General features: G+C 44.4%; 1 protein-coding gene across 2 annotated transcripts in view; it reads right to left on the reverse strand.

Annotated features, from left to right (window-relative positions):
* The window catches only part of cntn2 (contactin 2), a 234604-nt gene that overhangs the window by 13108 nt on the left and 207001 nt on the right, over positions 1–14495 (reverse strand). For both annotated transcript variants that reach the window (XM_043716479.2, XM_087973467.1), the window contains exons 17-21: positions 13617–13687; positions 11083–11317; positions 8358–8473; positions 5024–5210; positions 1002–1114 (exon numbers count right to left, since the gene is read on the reverse strand). In XM_043716479.2, the coding sequence (XP_043572414.2) occupies positions 1002–1114; positions 5024–5210; positions 8358–8473; positions 11083–11317; positions 13617–13687 (722 nt within the window). The remainder of the gene's footprint in view (positions 1–1001; positions 1115–5023; positions 5211–8357; positions 8474–11082; positions 11318–13616; positions 13688–14495) is intronic.

The raw sequence follows: 14495 nt of genomic DNA on the forward strand, positions 1-14495 counted from the left end.
GAACAGCCTCAAGGCCGTCAACCTTTCCTCGTAAGACATTCCTTCCATACCAGGCAACATCCTAGTGAATCTCCTCTGCACCCTTTCCAAAGCTTCCACATCCTTCTTATAATGCGGTGACCAGAACTGTACACAATACTCCAAGTGTGGCCGTCCCAGAGCTTTGTACAGCTGCAGCATAACCTCCTGGTTCCGGAACTCAACCCCTCTATTAATAAAGGCCAAAACACTGTATGCCTTCTTAACAACCCTGTCAATCTGGGTGGCAACTTTCAGGGATCTGTGTACATGGACACCGAGATCTCTCTGCTCATCTGCACTCCCAAGAATCTGACCATTAGCCCAGTACTTTGCATTCCGATTACTCCGTCCAAAGTGTATCACCTCACACTTGTCCACATTAAACTCCATTTGCCACCTCTCAGCCCAGCTCTGCATCCTATCTATGTCTCTCTGCAACCTACTACATCCTTCGTCACTATCCACAACTCCACCGACCTTAGTGTCGTCCACAAATTTACTAACCCATCCTTCTAAGCCCTCATCCAGGTCATTTATAAAAATGATGAACAGCAGTGGACCCAACACCGACCCTTGTGGTATGCCACTAGTAACTGGATACCAAGATGAACATGTTCCATCAACTACAACCCTCTGTTTTCTTTCAGCAAACAGTTAATAGTTGAAGAGATTCCTGGTCAGCCAGAAAGAACATTTTTACAAACATGTTTTATAACATGTTTGTAAAATGTACATTGTCACAGCAACTCAGACTCTCTGGGAGGGGGGACAATTGGTTCAGTCAGCTGGGTGAGCAGTGTGGATCAAACAGGCACTAACTGCACAGTGTTCATCTGATCTATTCTGGATGGGGTGGATTCAGGCGTAATATCCTACCATGGATAGAGACCATGGTCCTGTGGGTCAGAGATGCTCTTCGGCCGAGAATTAAAAAGAAGTAACAGAACTGCTAAGCTGACGTCGAATTTTCCAAATCCTACCTTGTATCCATCCACAGCAGATTCATTTTCAAAGGCCTTGACGTGATCCCATTTGATCTTGACCCAGGAGCCAGCTGATCGCCAGGAGATTTTACCTGGTGGGCGGTTTGGAGCTGGGGAACACAAGAAGAGCGAAAAATTAAACTCATGACTTCAAAGTAAAACTGGACCAGATTTACACAAAAGATCCACTTTTGGAAATTCCACATAATCAAACTAGATGAAGTGAACATTTTGGGGACTAAAAATCATTGCCATGATCTACAATTAATACTTTATTTAAAAAGCAGGTGAGTTGCATATAGAGATACCCAGAGTCTCAAGTTATGCATAAACCTCTCGGTATTTGTTTGCAGGTAGTAATTCCTAACACTAAGGGCAAAATAGAATAGACACTACCCCATCCTTCAGCATGTGAACAGATCTCCATAGCCAGGATAATAGATGATAACATTACACAGATATACCAGGGCGAGGTTAAAATGTTTCACTATATATGAAGCCCATTAATAATACTCAGTCATTTGTGAATGACGTTCATAGGGACAGGGGGAGATTTCTGATGGGATTTTATTTTGATGAGGAGGTGCCGGTGTTGGACTGGGATGAAAAAGGTCAGAAGTCACATGACACCAATGTATTGGCTATTTGTGTTGTTTGATAAATACACATATATTTTTGTCCTTGGGTTGTGTTGGCACAGTCGGATTTATTATCCAGAGAATACCACGAGGTTAGTCATTAAGTGTGGGGACTATGGTCACATGCTGGCCAAAGCCATGGGGGAAAATAAACCTTTTCCTGTGCTGACAACAAATGGGTTTTCCTCGAGTGTAGAGTTTCACTGGGAAATGTCAATTGCTGCCTTTTACTCATTTTGTATCCAATGCTTCCTTGTCCTCCTCAGAAATTGCACTGTCCTCCTCAAATCTAGGCACGGGGGACACACGTGCTGATCTTGTGAAGGCCAACTGGAGGGTGCTTGGGAACCATTAACTTTTATGTTTAACAGGGATGAGTGGTTACCCAGAAAACTGGCAAAGTCACAGTCAGCGGAAAAAGTTTTGGGAAGTGAAAAACAAAATAAGACAGTGAAAATGCAAGAGTCAGACTTTAGAACGTGCTTAATTAAAACAAAAAGATTTATGGATGCTGTAAATCAGAAATAAAAACAGAAATTGCTGGAAAAGTACAGCAGGTCTGGCAGTGACTGAAAACATGGAGAAGGTACTGGTCCTGAGGAAGGGTCACCAGACTCGAAATGTTAACTCTGATTTCTCTCCGCAGATGCTGCCAGACCTGCTGAGCTTTTTGAGCAATTTTTGTTTTTGTTAAGAAAATGCCTTTCTGGATTGAGAGGTTTAATCTTCACGGTATATTGTGCTGTTTATGTTATTGAGAATGACTTTCTTCTATTATAAGAATGCAAGTTATCTAGGGGGCTTTGAGTGCTCTGCTTCTGAAGGTTATTAGCTTTATGCATGTGGGTGCTGCCTGTATGTGAGTGGGGAATGCGTGCAGGCAGTGCATGTTTCCGTGTTCTAACATCCACTTTATTGCTACAATGGAATGCTCCCCACTTACCTGAATGAGTGCAGCTCCAACAACACTCCAGAATTTTAACATCATTCAGGGCAAGACAGCTATTTAATTCGCACTCCATCCTCCACCTTCAACTTTCACTCCCTTCACCACCTATGCACAGTACAAACTGCATCTACAGGACACAAGATGCACTGCAATAACTTCCCAAGGCTCCTCAGACGGCATCCATTCATGTGATCTCTGCCATCTAAAATGATAAGGGCAGCAGGTACATGGAAACCTTATTTCCTGTTGGTTCCCCTCTGAGCCACTCACCATCCTGACTTGGAATTGTATCTCTGTTCTTTCACTATCACCAGGTCAAAATTCTGGAAATCCCTTTCTAACAGCTTGGGGCAGCATGATGGCTCAGTGGTTAGCAATGCTGCCTCACAGCGCCAGGGACATGGTTCAATTCCAACCTCGGGCGACTGTTTGGAGTTTGCACATTCTCCCCTTTGGGTGCTCCAGTTTCCTCTCTCAGTGCAAAAATGTGCAGGTTAGGTGGATTGGTCATGCCAAATTGCCCAGAGTTATCCAGGGATGTGTACGGTTAGGTGGATTAGCCATGGGAGATGCAGGAATAGGGTAGGAAGGTGGGTCTGGATGGGATGCTGTTCAGACAGTCAGTCTGGGCTTGTTGGACTGAATGGCCCTTATCCATATTGTGATTGATTCTATGAGCACTGTGGTTCAAGAAAGCAGCTCACCACTACCTTCTCCAGGTTGTCAGTGATGTCCACATCCCCTGAATGAATATTCATTGTAGTAGATTTATTTGGCATTCAGTCATGTTTAGGTTGTGTTCACCAATCACACATTTATACGTGTATCCTTTATCCACATGCCCCTGAACTGAAAAACCAAAGGTGTTTTTGAAAGCGGACCAGAAAAAGTCTATAGGTACTCCAAGTTTAGATTACTTACAGTGTGGAAACAGGCCCTTCGGCCCAATCAGTCCACACCAACCCTCCGAAGAGCCATTTCCCTCCAAACACTAACACTAGTGGGCAATTTTGCATGGCCAATTCACCTGACCTGCTCGAGGAAACCGATGCAGACACAGGGAGAATGTACAAATGCCACACAGACAGTCACCCAAGGCTGGAATCAAACCTGGGACCCTGGTGCTATGAGGCAGCAGTGCTAACCACTGAGCCACCGAGCCCTTTGGAATAAACTTTGCTTGGCCCAAATTGGAAAGATTTTTTGACTCAGTGTGTCAACAGGTTCACTTGGGGCCTTTGGGAAAAAGAACTTTCCTTAGTCGCCACACACGCAGACGACAAGCAACATGAATTCGACTGGGACAACACTACCATTATAGGTCAAGCCAAACAAAGAACAGCCAGGGAACTCCTAGAAGCATGGCACTCATCCACAAACTCCATCAACAAACACATCGACCTGGACCCAATATACCGGCCACTACAGCGGACAGCTGAAACTGACAACCGGAAGCGGCAGGGACAGGCCACTATAAATGCCGGAGGAAACACAACAGAAGCGCTTCACAGGAGGCTCCCAAGCACTGAGGATGTCACCTAGACAGGGGACGAAACGTTTGCAACAAAAATTTCCAGCTCGGCGAACAGAACCACAACAATGAGCACCCGAGCTACAAATCTTCACCCAAACTTTGAACTTTCAGATTTGTTTAGACCAACAGAAACTTTTTACCAATGGACCTGAGGGGACATGAACAAACCTACAGGGGTGAGTTCATCCGAAAACCAAAAATATCCTTTATTCAAAAACTAGTTGGTGCTGAGGTTTTCAGAATTATGATTCTTGAGCTGCACCTTCAAAACTTTTCAAAGGCTTGAATTATGTCTCCCTTTCACTTTCATAAGATCTGAATAAATAAGAACAGCAGGACATTCGGCCCATCTAGCCTGCTCAGCCATTCAATCAGATCATGGTTCATTTGATTGTGGTCTTTTCTGCTTGTCAGTGCTTGAGTCCTTTGTCAAGCAATATCTCATAATTTCTTACAACCTCTCCTGACAGGCAGAAGTTACAGAAGCTTAAACACATGTACCAACTGGTTCAAGACCAGCTTCTTTCCCTGCTGTTAATAGACTTCTGGATGTCTAATGTTGATCTTGTTTGTTGTGCATCTTCTTTGCAGCTGTAACTTCAAATTCCTCGCTCTGTTCTATCACACTATGGTCTTTGTATGGTATGACTTGCCTGTACTGCACACAAAACAAAGTTTTCACTGTACCTAGGTGCATGTGACAATAGTCAATCAAATCAAATAAAAAAATCAATTCAATATATTTTCTCCCATATTCGAACCACCCTCTGCACAAGGAATGTCCTCCCCATTGCTAGTGACTATTTCATATCCAGGAGTAGTTTAGTGCAAGATTTGGCCTTCAGTTCGGTTTGTTCTGCCGCAGGTTATAACATGAGGACACCAGGTCAGTACTCACGTGCTTTCTTTGTGGTGACAGTTGTAGAGAGACTGGGAGGACCACTCCCAGCGCTATTGTAGGCTCTGACTTCCACGTGGTATAGAGTGCTGGGCCTCAGACCCGTGACACGAGCTGACAACTCCAGCCCTGGCGTTCTCTTGCGGTCAGCCGATGCCTTTTTATCGTTGTCTCTCCAATACCTGATCTTTGGATGTGAGAAAGATGGAAAAAACCACAGGGGAGAAAGAAATTGACAAAGATTAGAAGAAAGTAATTTAGTGAAAAACAAATGTTAGGTAAACTGCGTCAGATTGTTTCGAATTAATGTCTCAGAGGGTCATTCTGACTATGCGTCATGGTGTAAAATGGGTCAGTGAAGGGAGGCAATGGTCTAGTGGTATTGGCACGAGCCTAGTAACCCAGGGACCTGGGTAACCTTGAGACTGTAAGTAATGGAAACAGGAGTAAACCATTCAGCCTTTGAGCCTGTTCTGTCATTCAATTGGATTATGGCTGATCTGAGATTCCTGCCTTTCCCTGAAACCCTTGATTCCCCAACTGATTGAGTCCATCTCAGCCTTGGATATACCCAAGGATTCTGCCCCACAGCTCTCTGTGGCAAGGGGTTCCAAAGACACTCAACTCTCTGAGAGAAGAAATTCCTCCTCATCGCATCTTAAATGGGCTCCCCTTAATTCTGAGAATATTTTGGGATTCATGGCAGATGGTGGAATTTGAACTCAGTAACAAACCTGGAATTAAAAATCAATTGTCATTAAAAAAAAGACCAATGCAGTTTACTCATGTCATTGAGGGGTGGAATCTACTGCCCTTACCTGACCTGGCCCAAAGTTGACTCCAGATCCACGGAAATGTGGTTGACACTAAAATGACTGAGAAAGACACTCAGTTGTGACCAAGGTCAATTAGGGATGACCAGAAAATGCTAGCTCAGCCAGCGACACCTACAACTCACGAGTGAATTAAAAAAAACAAAGATGCTGGAAATGAACTTTGGTCTGATTTTTAATCAATCTGTTCAAACGTTATGACATATGTCTGGGGGAGATGGGACTTGAACCCAGACATTCTAGAGCAGAGGAAGGGATGTTACCCTTGCACTATAAGAGCTACTTTCCAATTGTGTCATTAAGACAGTCCACTTGATTGGCATTCCATCCACAACCTTCAATATTCACTTACTTCACCACAGTCACACAGAGGAGGCAGTCTGTACCAGCTACAAGGTGCATTGTAATAGCTTACTCAAAAGCACTTCCTAAACCCACAACCACTACCATCTAGAAAGACAAGATGAATGGGAATGGTATCAACTGCAAGTTTCCCTCCAAGCCACCCACTGACTTGGAAATATATCATGATGTGGTGGTGCCAGTGTTGGACAAGGTCAGAAGTCACATGACACCAGGTTATAGTCCAATAGGTTTATTTGAAATCACCAGCTTTCACAGAACCTGACCTCAGGGACAGCGCTTCGAAAGCTGGGTGACTTCAAATAAACCTGTTGGACTATAATCTGGTATCATGCGACTTCTGACCTTGGAAATATATTACCCTTCCTTCAGTGTACCTGGGTGATCCTCTGGGAATTCCTTTCTAATGGCACACTTGGCATCCCTATATCCCAAAGACTGCAGCAGTTCAAGAAGGCAGCTCACCACCACCTTCTCCAAGGAGTAGGCCATCTGATTTCCAGATTTGGAGTTGTTCTTTCACAATAATGAAAAAAATTGCATTTCAAACTTGCTTTTCAATATTCCTTAGTTCTCTGTTTACAAAATGTAAATAACCCTACCGACAGCCATAGTGACTGATGTCATCGGTTATATTCTCTGGGGAATTGCTCTGTCTGAGTCATTGGTTTCTGTTGATGTTGGATCCAGTCTTTGCCTTGGTGCTGGATTTGTTTTGGCCTGGCTGTGAGTTTTACAGCATAACACAATACTATCAACAGGAACAAAGTGATGTCACCTATCTGTGTGCAGAGGCACATTAGCACTACCTGGATTCCTGTTGAATCACCGTGCTCTTGTTTACCTGTGTGTAGATGACTGTAGTCGCTGTCCTGAATGGCAGCTTGCATGGGGATCACACACTGCATTGTCATTTAGTGCGTTATCACGGGCTTTGGAAATTCCTCTGAGCTCCTGCGACGTGAATTTATCCGAAGCATGGTGAGAAACTGTCAAGAGTGACTGGGAGGATTTTTTGTCCACATCCCTGTACAATGCTGTTTCTTTTGCTTCCAGCTAACACTGCCTCCTGCACATTGAGATATTACTCTGGGGTATCTCAGGCAGCAGCATGTCACTGCAGACATGTTGTCCCTGAGGCTCCAATCACTAAATGAGACACTTCAACTTCTTTTGTACTACAACACTCCTTTATTTACATCAATACTCAAAAAGTTATCAATCAAAAAGATAACTCAAAAAGTTATCCTCAGTGCTTGGGAGCCTCCTGTGAAGCGCTTCTGTGATGTTTCCTCCGGCATTTATAGTGGTTTGAATCTGCCGCTTCCGGTTGTCTGTTCCAGCTGTCCGTTGCAGTGGTCGGTACATTGGGTCCAGGTCGATGTGCTTATTGATTGAATCTGTGGATGAGTGCCATGCCTCTAGGAATTCCCTGATTGTTCTCTGTTTGGCTTGTCCTATAATAGTAGTGTTGTCCCAGTCGAACTCATGTTGCTTGTCATCTGAGTGTGTGGCTACTAAGGATAGCTGGTCATGTCGTTTCGTGGCTAGTTGGTGTTCATGGATGCGGACCGTTAGCTGTCTTCCTGTTTGTCCTATGTAGTGTTTAGTGTCCTACTATTGTAGGACAAGCCAAACAGAGAACAGCCAGGGACTTCCTAGAGGCATGGCACTCATCCACAGATTCAATCAATAAGCACATCGACCTGGACCCAATATACCGACCACTGCAGCGGACAGCTGGAACTGACAACTGGAAGCGGCAGATTCAAACCACTGTAAATGCCGGAGGAAACATCACAGAAGCGCTTCACAGAAGGCTCCCAATCACTGAGGATGTCACCTAGACAGGGGACGAAATGTCTGCAACACAAATTCCCAGCTCGGTGAACAGAACCACAACAACGAGCAGCCGAGCTACAAATCTTCTCCCAAACTTTGAATTCTGTCCCTGCCCCCAACAACACCCACACCCTCCACCCCCACACCCCAACCCCATACCTGTCAATCAGATCCCCCCCCGAGCCTTATGACAGAGTCATGTGATCAGTTACATCTTCATGTTTCACAAAGCGCATTTGACCACATACAGAACACCCAGTTCAATGGGAAAAGGGATTGACCAATCAGCAACTCACCTCGTAGCCCAGAAGAATACCATTCATGGTGACCTGTTCGACAGCACGCCAGCTCACCTCGATTTCAGAAGAGGTCAGGCTTTGGGCTGATACCTCAGAGGGGGCAACGCTTGGTTCTGAGGGGAGCGAGAAAGATTGGTGAGTAGTTTGTTGAGAGATGAATGTGAAGAGTAGTGGACCATTAGACTGTACAATGAGTGGCCTCCGTGCTGTGGACAGGACGCATTATGTGATTTACATTTCCAGCATTCACCCTCTTGGCGAACAGTTCAGGGTGGTGTGAGGCAATGGATGTCCATTTGGTCTTACTGCCTTCTGTTATGATTCCTCATGCTGAAGCAGCATTCATTGTCCATCATGTCCAATTCTTGAAGCCACTCTTTAGGAAGAATGACAAGGCTTTGGAGAGGATGCACAAGGGATTTGCTAGAAATGGATGACCACAATCAGGAATTTGGGAGCAGAAAAGTAGGCCATTCAGCCCCTTGAGCTTGCACTGCCATTCTAAATCATTATTGATCATGTACCTCAACGCCATATTCCTGCATTATCCCCATATCTCTTGATGTAATTAGTAACTAGAAATCTATCAATCTCCCACTAAACTTACTCAATGATTGAACATCCACAGTTCCTCCGAAGACTGGTCATCTTCTAGTAAAGAGGTTCTTCCTCATCTCAGTCCTAAATTCCCTCTCTTTTACTCTAACACAATGTTCCCTAATTCTAGACCCCACAATCAGGGATTACCTGGAGAGGTAACCTGGGGATAGCAGGACAATACCTGGAGAGGTGACCTGGGAATAGCAGACGTTACCTGGAGAGGTAACCTGGGGATAGCAGGACGTTACTCGGAGAGATAACCTGGGGATAGCACGATGTTATCTGGAGAAGTAGCCTGGGGATAGCAGGAAGTTACTTGGAGAGATAACCTGGGGATAGCAGGAAGTTACCTGGAGAGGTAACCTGGGGATAGCAGGACGTTACCCGGAGAGATAACCTGGGGATAGCAGGACGTTACCTGGAGAGGTAAGCTGGGGATAGCAGGACGTTACTCGGAGAGATAACCTGGGGATAGCACGATGTTATCTGGAGAAGTAGCCTGGGGATAGCAGGATGTTACCTGGAGAGGTAACCTGGGGATAGCAGGACGTTACCTGGAGAGGTAACCAGGGGATAGTAGGACGTTACCTGGAGAGGTAACCAGGGGATAGTAGGACGTTACCTGAAGAGGTAACCAGGGGATAGTAGGACGTTACCTGGAGAGATAACCTGGGGATAGTAAGACGTTACCTGGAGAGGTAAGCTGGGGATAGTAGGACGTTACCTGGAGAGATAACCTGGGGATAGCAGGATGTTACCTGAAGAGGTAACCAGGGGATAGTAGGACGTTACCCGGAGAGGTAACCTGGGGATAGTAGGACGTTACCTGTAGAGGTAAGCTGGGTGTCGAGGAAGTTACCTGGAGAGACTGGAGATGCTGGGAAGGTGGTGCTGGGAGAAGGAGTGGGCAGTTTGTAAAGATGCTCAAAACTTTGCAGGGTTTTGACAGAGTAAGTAAGGAGAACCGGTGTCCCCTGAGAGAAAGGTCAGTAAGCCGTGGACCACAGGTTTAATCTAAATCATGTCCAGGTGGAAAATGTGGAGAATTTTGATATTTGGTGCACATAACCTGGATTGCACTCCTGATAGGCTGGTGGAAGCAGACTCAATTGCCTCATTGAAATGGAAATCGGATTAATATCTGATTGGGAGAAAATTGTTGAATGATGGTGAGAGGATCATTGAAAGATTACAAAATAGGAGGCCATTCAGTCTATCTTACAATTCTGGCTGTCTGTAAGAGCAATTCCATTAGTCTCGCTCCCTTGCCCTCACTCCACAGCCCTGTAATCATTTCTTGCACTTTATTCAATTCAATTTGGAAAGAAAAAAAATGGAATCTGCTTCTACCATATTCCCAGGCAGTGAATTCCAGATTGCAACCTCTTGCTGAATAAAAATACTTTACCCAATTTCACCTTTGCTAATCACCTTAATTCAGTGTCTTATAGGTCTTGACCCCTCTGTCAATGGGAATACAGTCTCCTTACCTACTGTGCTCAGACCCCTCGCTGTCAAATTTTCCTTTACCATTCTGTTCTCAATGGAGAACAACTCCAGCCTCTCCAACTCATCCATGCCTTTGAAATCTCTATCTCAATGAAGAGCATGCAATTGGACCGATTGGATAGCTCACTTCAAGAGCCAGTCCAGAAATAATGGGCTGAACTGCCTCCTAACATGCTGTAATTCTCTGAATAAATTGTCCAACTGTATGGGAAGAAAGATAAAAACATAGGAACAGGAGTAGACCATTCCGCCCCTCAAGCCTTCTCTACCATTCAGTCGGATCATGGCTGATCATCCAACTCAGTCCCCTGTTTCTGCTTTTGCCTCACATCCTTTGACCCCTTTAGCCCTGAGAACTATATCTAATGCCTTCTTGAAAACACTCAATGTTATGGCCGTGACTGCTTTCTGTGGCAGACAATTCTACAGGCTCCCCACTCTCTGGGTGAAGACTTTTTTCCTCGTCTTAGTCCGACCCGTATGCTTGAGACTGTGGACTCCTTGGTCACTGGGAACATCCTTCCAGTGTTTGACCTGTCTAAATGTAAATGATGTTTTGAAATTCAGGACTTGAGCGCTGGTAACTTCAGAGGGATGGGATCATCAGGCTTACCTTCCTCTGCAGAGTAGACAATCGCACTCTGACTGTACGGCCCCTGCCCTTTATTGTTAAAGGCCTTCACCTTCACTTCGAATCGGCTGTATGATGCAATTGTATCATTCCGGTAAACGTATCGTGAGGAATCAGCTCCCAGAACCTTTGCATTTTTCCAGTCCTTTGTCCCTTCTTTTCGGAATGTGATGATGTAACCAAAACCATCACCGTTCTGGTACTCACGTGGCACGGGCTGAAATGAATCCATTATTAAATAGGGAAGTCAACATTTAGAAGTGATGTCTAGATGCCAGTGTTGGACTGTGGTGGACAAAGTTAAAAATCAGACAACATCAGATTATAGTCCAACAGGTGTATTTGGAAATACTTGCTTTCGGAGCACTGTTCCTTGTACCTTATGAAGGAGCAACGCTCTGAAAGCTTGTACTACCAAATAAATCTGTTGGACTATAACCTGGTGTTGTGTGATTTTTAACGTTTAGAGAGGCATTTCAAACCCTCATCCCCACCCAGAGGAAGCCCTGTGGCTCAATGGTTAGCTCTGCTGCCTCACAGCACTGGGGACCCAGGTTCAATTCCAGCCTTGGGTGACTGTCTGTGTGGAGTTTACACAGTCTTCCCGTATCTGCGTGGGTTTCCTCGCACAGTTCAAAGGTGTGCAGGTTAGGGGGATTGGCCAAACTAAATTGTCTATTATGTGCAGGGTAGGTGGGTTAACCATGGGAAATGCAGAGATGGAGTGGGGGTGCTTTTTCGAGGGTTGGTGTGGATTAAATGGCCTGCTACCATACTGGGGGGAGGGGGGTTTCTATGATTCTATGGGGCCCCTGCTTCGCCCAGAGGAGCTGTTCTTTACTTGTGCCAGTGATTCTAGCCTCATCTCTAACATTTGTCTGTGATCCATCAGTGACTTTCAAATAGGCATTTCAGTGTGTGCTTGAATCACAGGCACATCACAAGTGAAGGTGAAGCAAGAGCAGAAATTGCTGGAGAAACTCAGCAGGTCTGGCGGCATCTGTGGAGAGAGAAACAGAGTTAACATTTCAGATCCAGTCCAGGCCAGAAATTTCTGCTTTGTTCCAGATTCCCAACGTCTTTGTTTTATTTTGGATGAACGTGGCATCCTCCAATATCCAAACTTACAGGCATCTCTCAGCCAAAGGGCCTGGCGTCCAGGAACTGCCTGAAGCTTTCTTTTCCAGATCCCATAAATGCTGAAACCAAATCTAGAGGTTCAGCATTTCATAATGATCAGGTGAGTCTGACCAGATGGGTCTCTTTAACTTTGAAAGGAGAAGATGAAGAGGTGACCGAATCGATTCACAGAATGGTATTGGCACAGTTAGGTCCTTCAGCCCACTAAATCCATGCCAGTTCTCTCAAAGAGCAGTTCAGCTCATCCCATTCCCTTTTCCTTCCCACAATCCTTTTTTTTCATTTCAGGTAATTCCATGGCTTGAGTTCAGCTCTGCACATTGGAGAGTTGTCTATCCTTGACATTGCTGATAGTTTGTGACCTGTAACAGTTTCTCCTTACCTAATAATGGCTTGTCTCTGGCCCCAATAGGTTTCTGCAAACACTTTTCTTTATACAATTGGACAAAATCCTATTCTCTCTCATTCCCCCACTAGTGCAGACTATTCCATCCTTTCATCACAATCTCTTGCACATGATAGCTGATGTCACTGTTACACTGTGATATATCGCTGTCTCCATAAGACCATACAACATAGGAGCAGAAATTAGGCCATTCAGCCCATTGAGTCTGGAGCGATATATTTCCTTTGGTCCAACCAGTCCATGCCGACCATAATCCCAAACCGAATTACTCCCACCTGCCTGCATTTGGCCCATATCCCTCCAAACATTTCTTATTCATGTACTTATCTAAATGGCATTTAACTGTTGTAACTGTACTTGCATCCATCACTTCCCCTAGAAATTTATTCCACACATGAACCACCCTCCACTTAAAAGAAAAATTGTCCCTTATGTCTTTTTAAAATCTTTCCCCTCGCACCTTAAAGACATGCCCCCTGGTCTTGAAATCCCCTACCCTAGGGAAAAGACCCTTGTCATTCACCTTACCTATATCCAACATGATTTTATAAACACAAAGGTTAGAATGTGGAACTTGCTACCGTAGAGAATGGCAGAGATGAGAGTATAATTAATATAACGGGAAGTTGATAAGTACATGGATAGAAAGGAGTGGAAGCTGATCACGAGCTGATAAGGTGAGATAAAATAAGGAAAAAGACCACAAAGTCATTGCTCTATGGGGCAAAGTATTCAGGCAACCTTTAGCCTCATTTGTGATTTTTTTTTGTATTTGTATATTTGTCCCTGATGTGTTGGCAAGAAGGAAGAGTCATTAAAGGCCTTGCCTTTCACTGTTGAAAACAAAGGAATTACTTTTGTCTAGAATCTCTGCTTCTAATCTATATCTTGTGGTTTTCAGTTGGAGCGCCTTCCCACTGTGAGCCTGGGATCCTCCCAGTTCCAGATGTGAACCCCTTTTAATACATACCATCCACAACATGGTCACCTCGTGCTGATCTCCACCTCCTCCACTAATGTTTGATGGAGCAACTGTTGGAGCTAGGAAACACAAATTGGAATACACTTAACTGTAAGCAAGGAGCTGTCTAAGAGACCATATCCAGCATCAAGATAAACAACAGCTTCATTTGGCTCATGATGTATTCTTGGCTGAGAGGTTGGGTATCCATTAGACTAATGGCACATCTGAGCCCCAAGGAAAACATTACTAGTTTGACAGATCTAGTTCTCTGCTGCCATTAACACAATTCAGCAAACTTGGTTTTAACCAGCATCTTAACAACTGGCACTCTTGATTTACTGGCAAATATTGTTTACCTCAAATACTGTGATCTATGAGTATTTATGCTGCACTATATTTTTATTGCTTGCTGTGTGGTTTTTCATTGATGTTAGAAGGTGTGTTGATGATCTTACATAGATGTTTTAAAAGATGCTGATGTCTTAGTCAGGGTTTACTCTGGTTATGTGTACCTCCTGATTATCTGGAATATTTGATAAACCAGCACATGCCTGGTCCCAATGATGCCAGTTAACAAAAAAAATCTGCTGCATTTATTTACACAAAATTGAAGTTTCGAGTGCCTGCAGCATCTGCTGTGATATTTGAAGGTCCTTGATAATTGGCTTTCCAATGCCCTGTAGTTAAAGGACCTGTTTTTAAAACATAGCAAGAAACCATGAATGACTTTTTTAAGGCATTTTTTTACTGAAGCTATTTCACTATAGAATTCAGTGGTTATATACAGAGTACAGTGAGTCAGTGGGCATGGAAATGCAATAATTGGGTATGGGGGACAAAAGAGCCATGAAAGAGGTGAGTAGAGAGGCATAAGTGGCATGAATT

Source organism: Chiloscyllium plagiosum, unplaced genomic scaffold (genome assembly GCF_037043375.1).
Source record: "Chiloscyllium plagiosum isolate Xiang-an unplaced genomic scaffold, Cpla_swu_hap1 HiC_scaffold_26, whole genome shotgun sequence".
Classification (NCBI taxonomy): Eukaryota; Metazoa; Chordata; class Chondrichthyes; order Orectolobiformes; family Hemiscylliidae; genus Chiloscyllium; species Chiloscyllium plagiosum.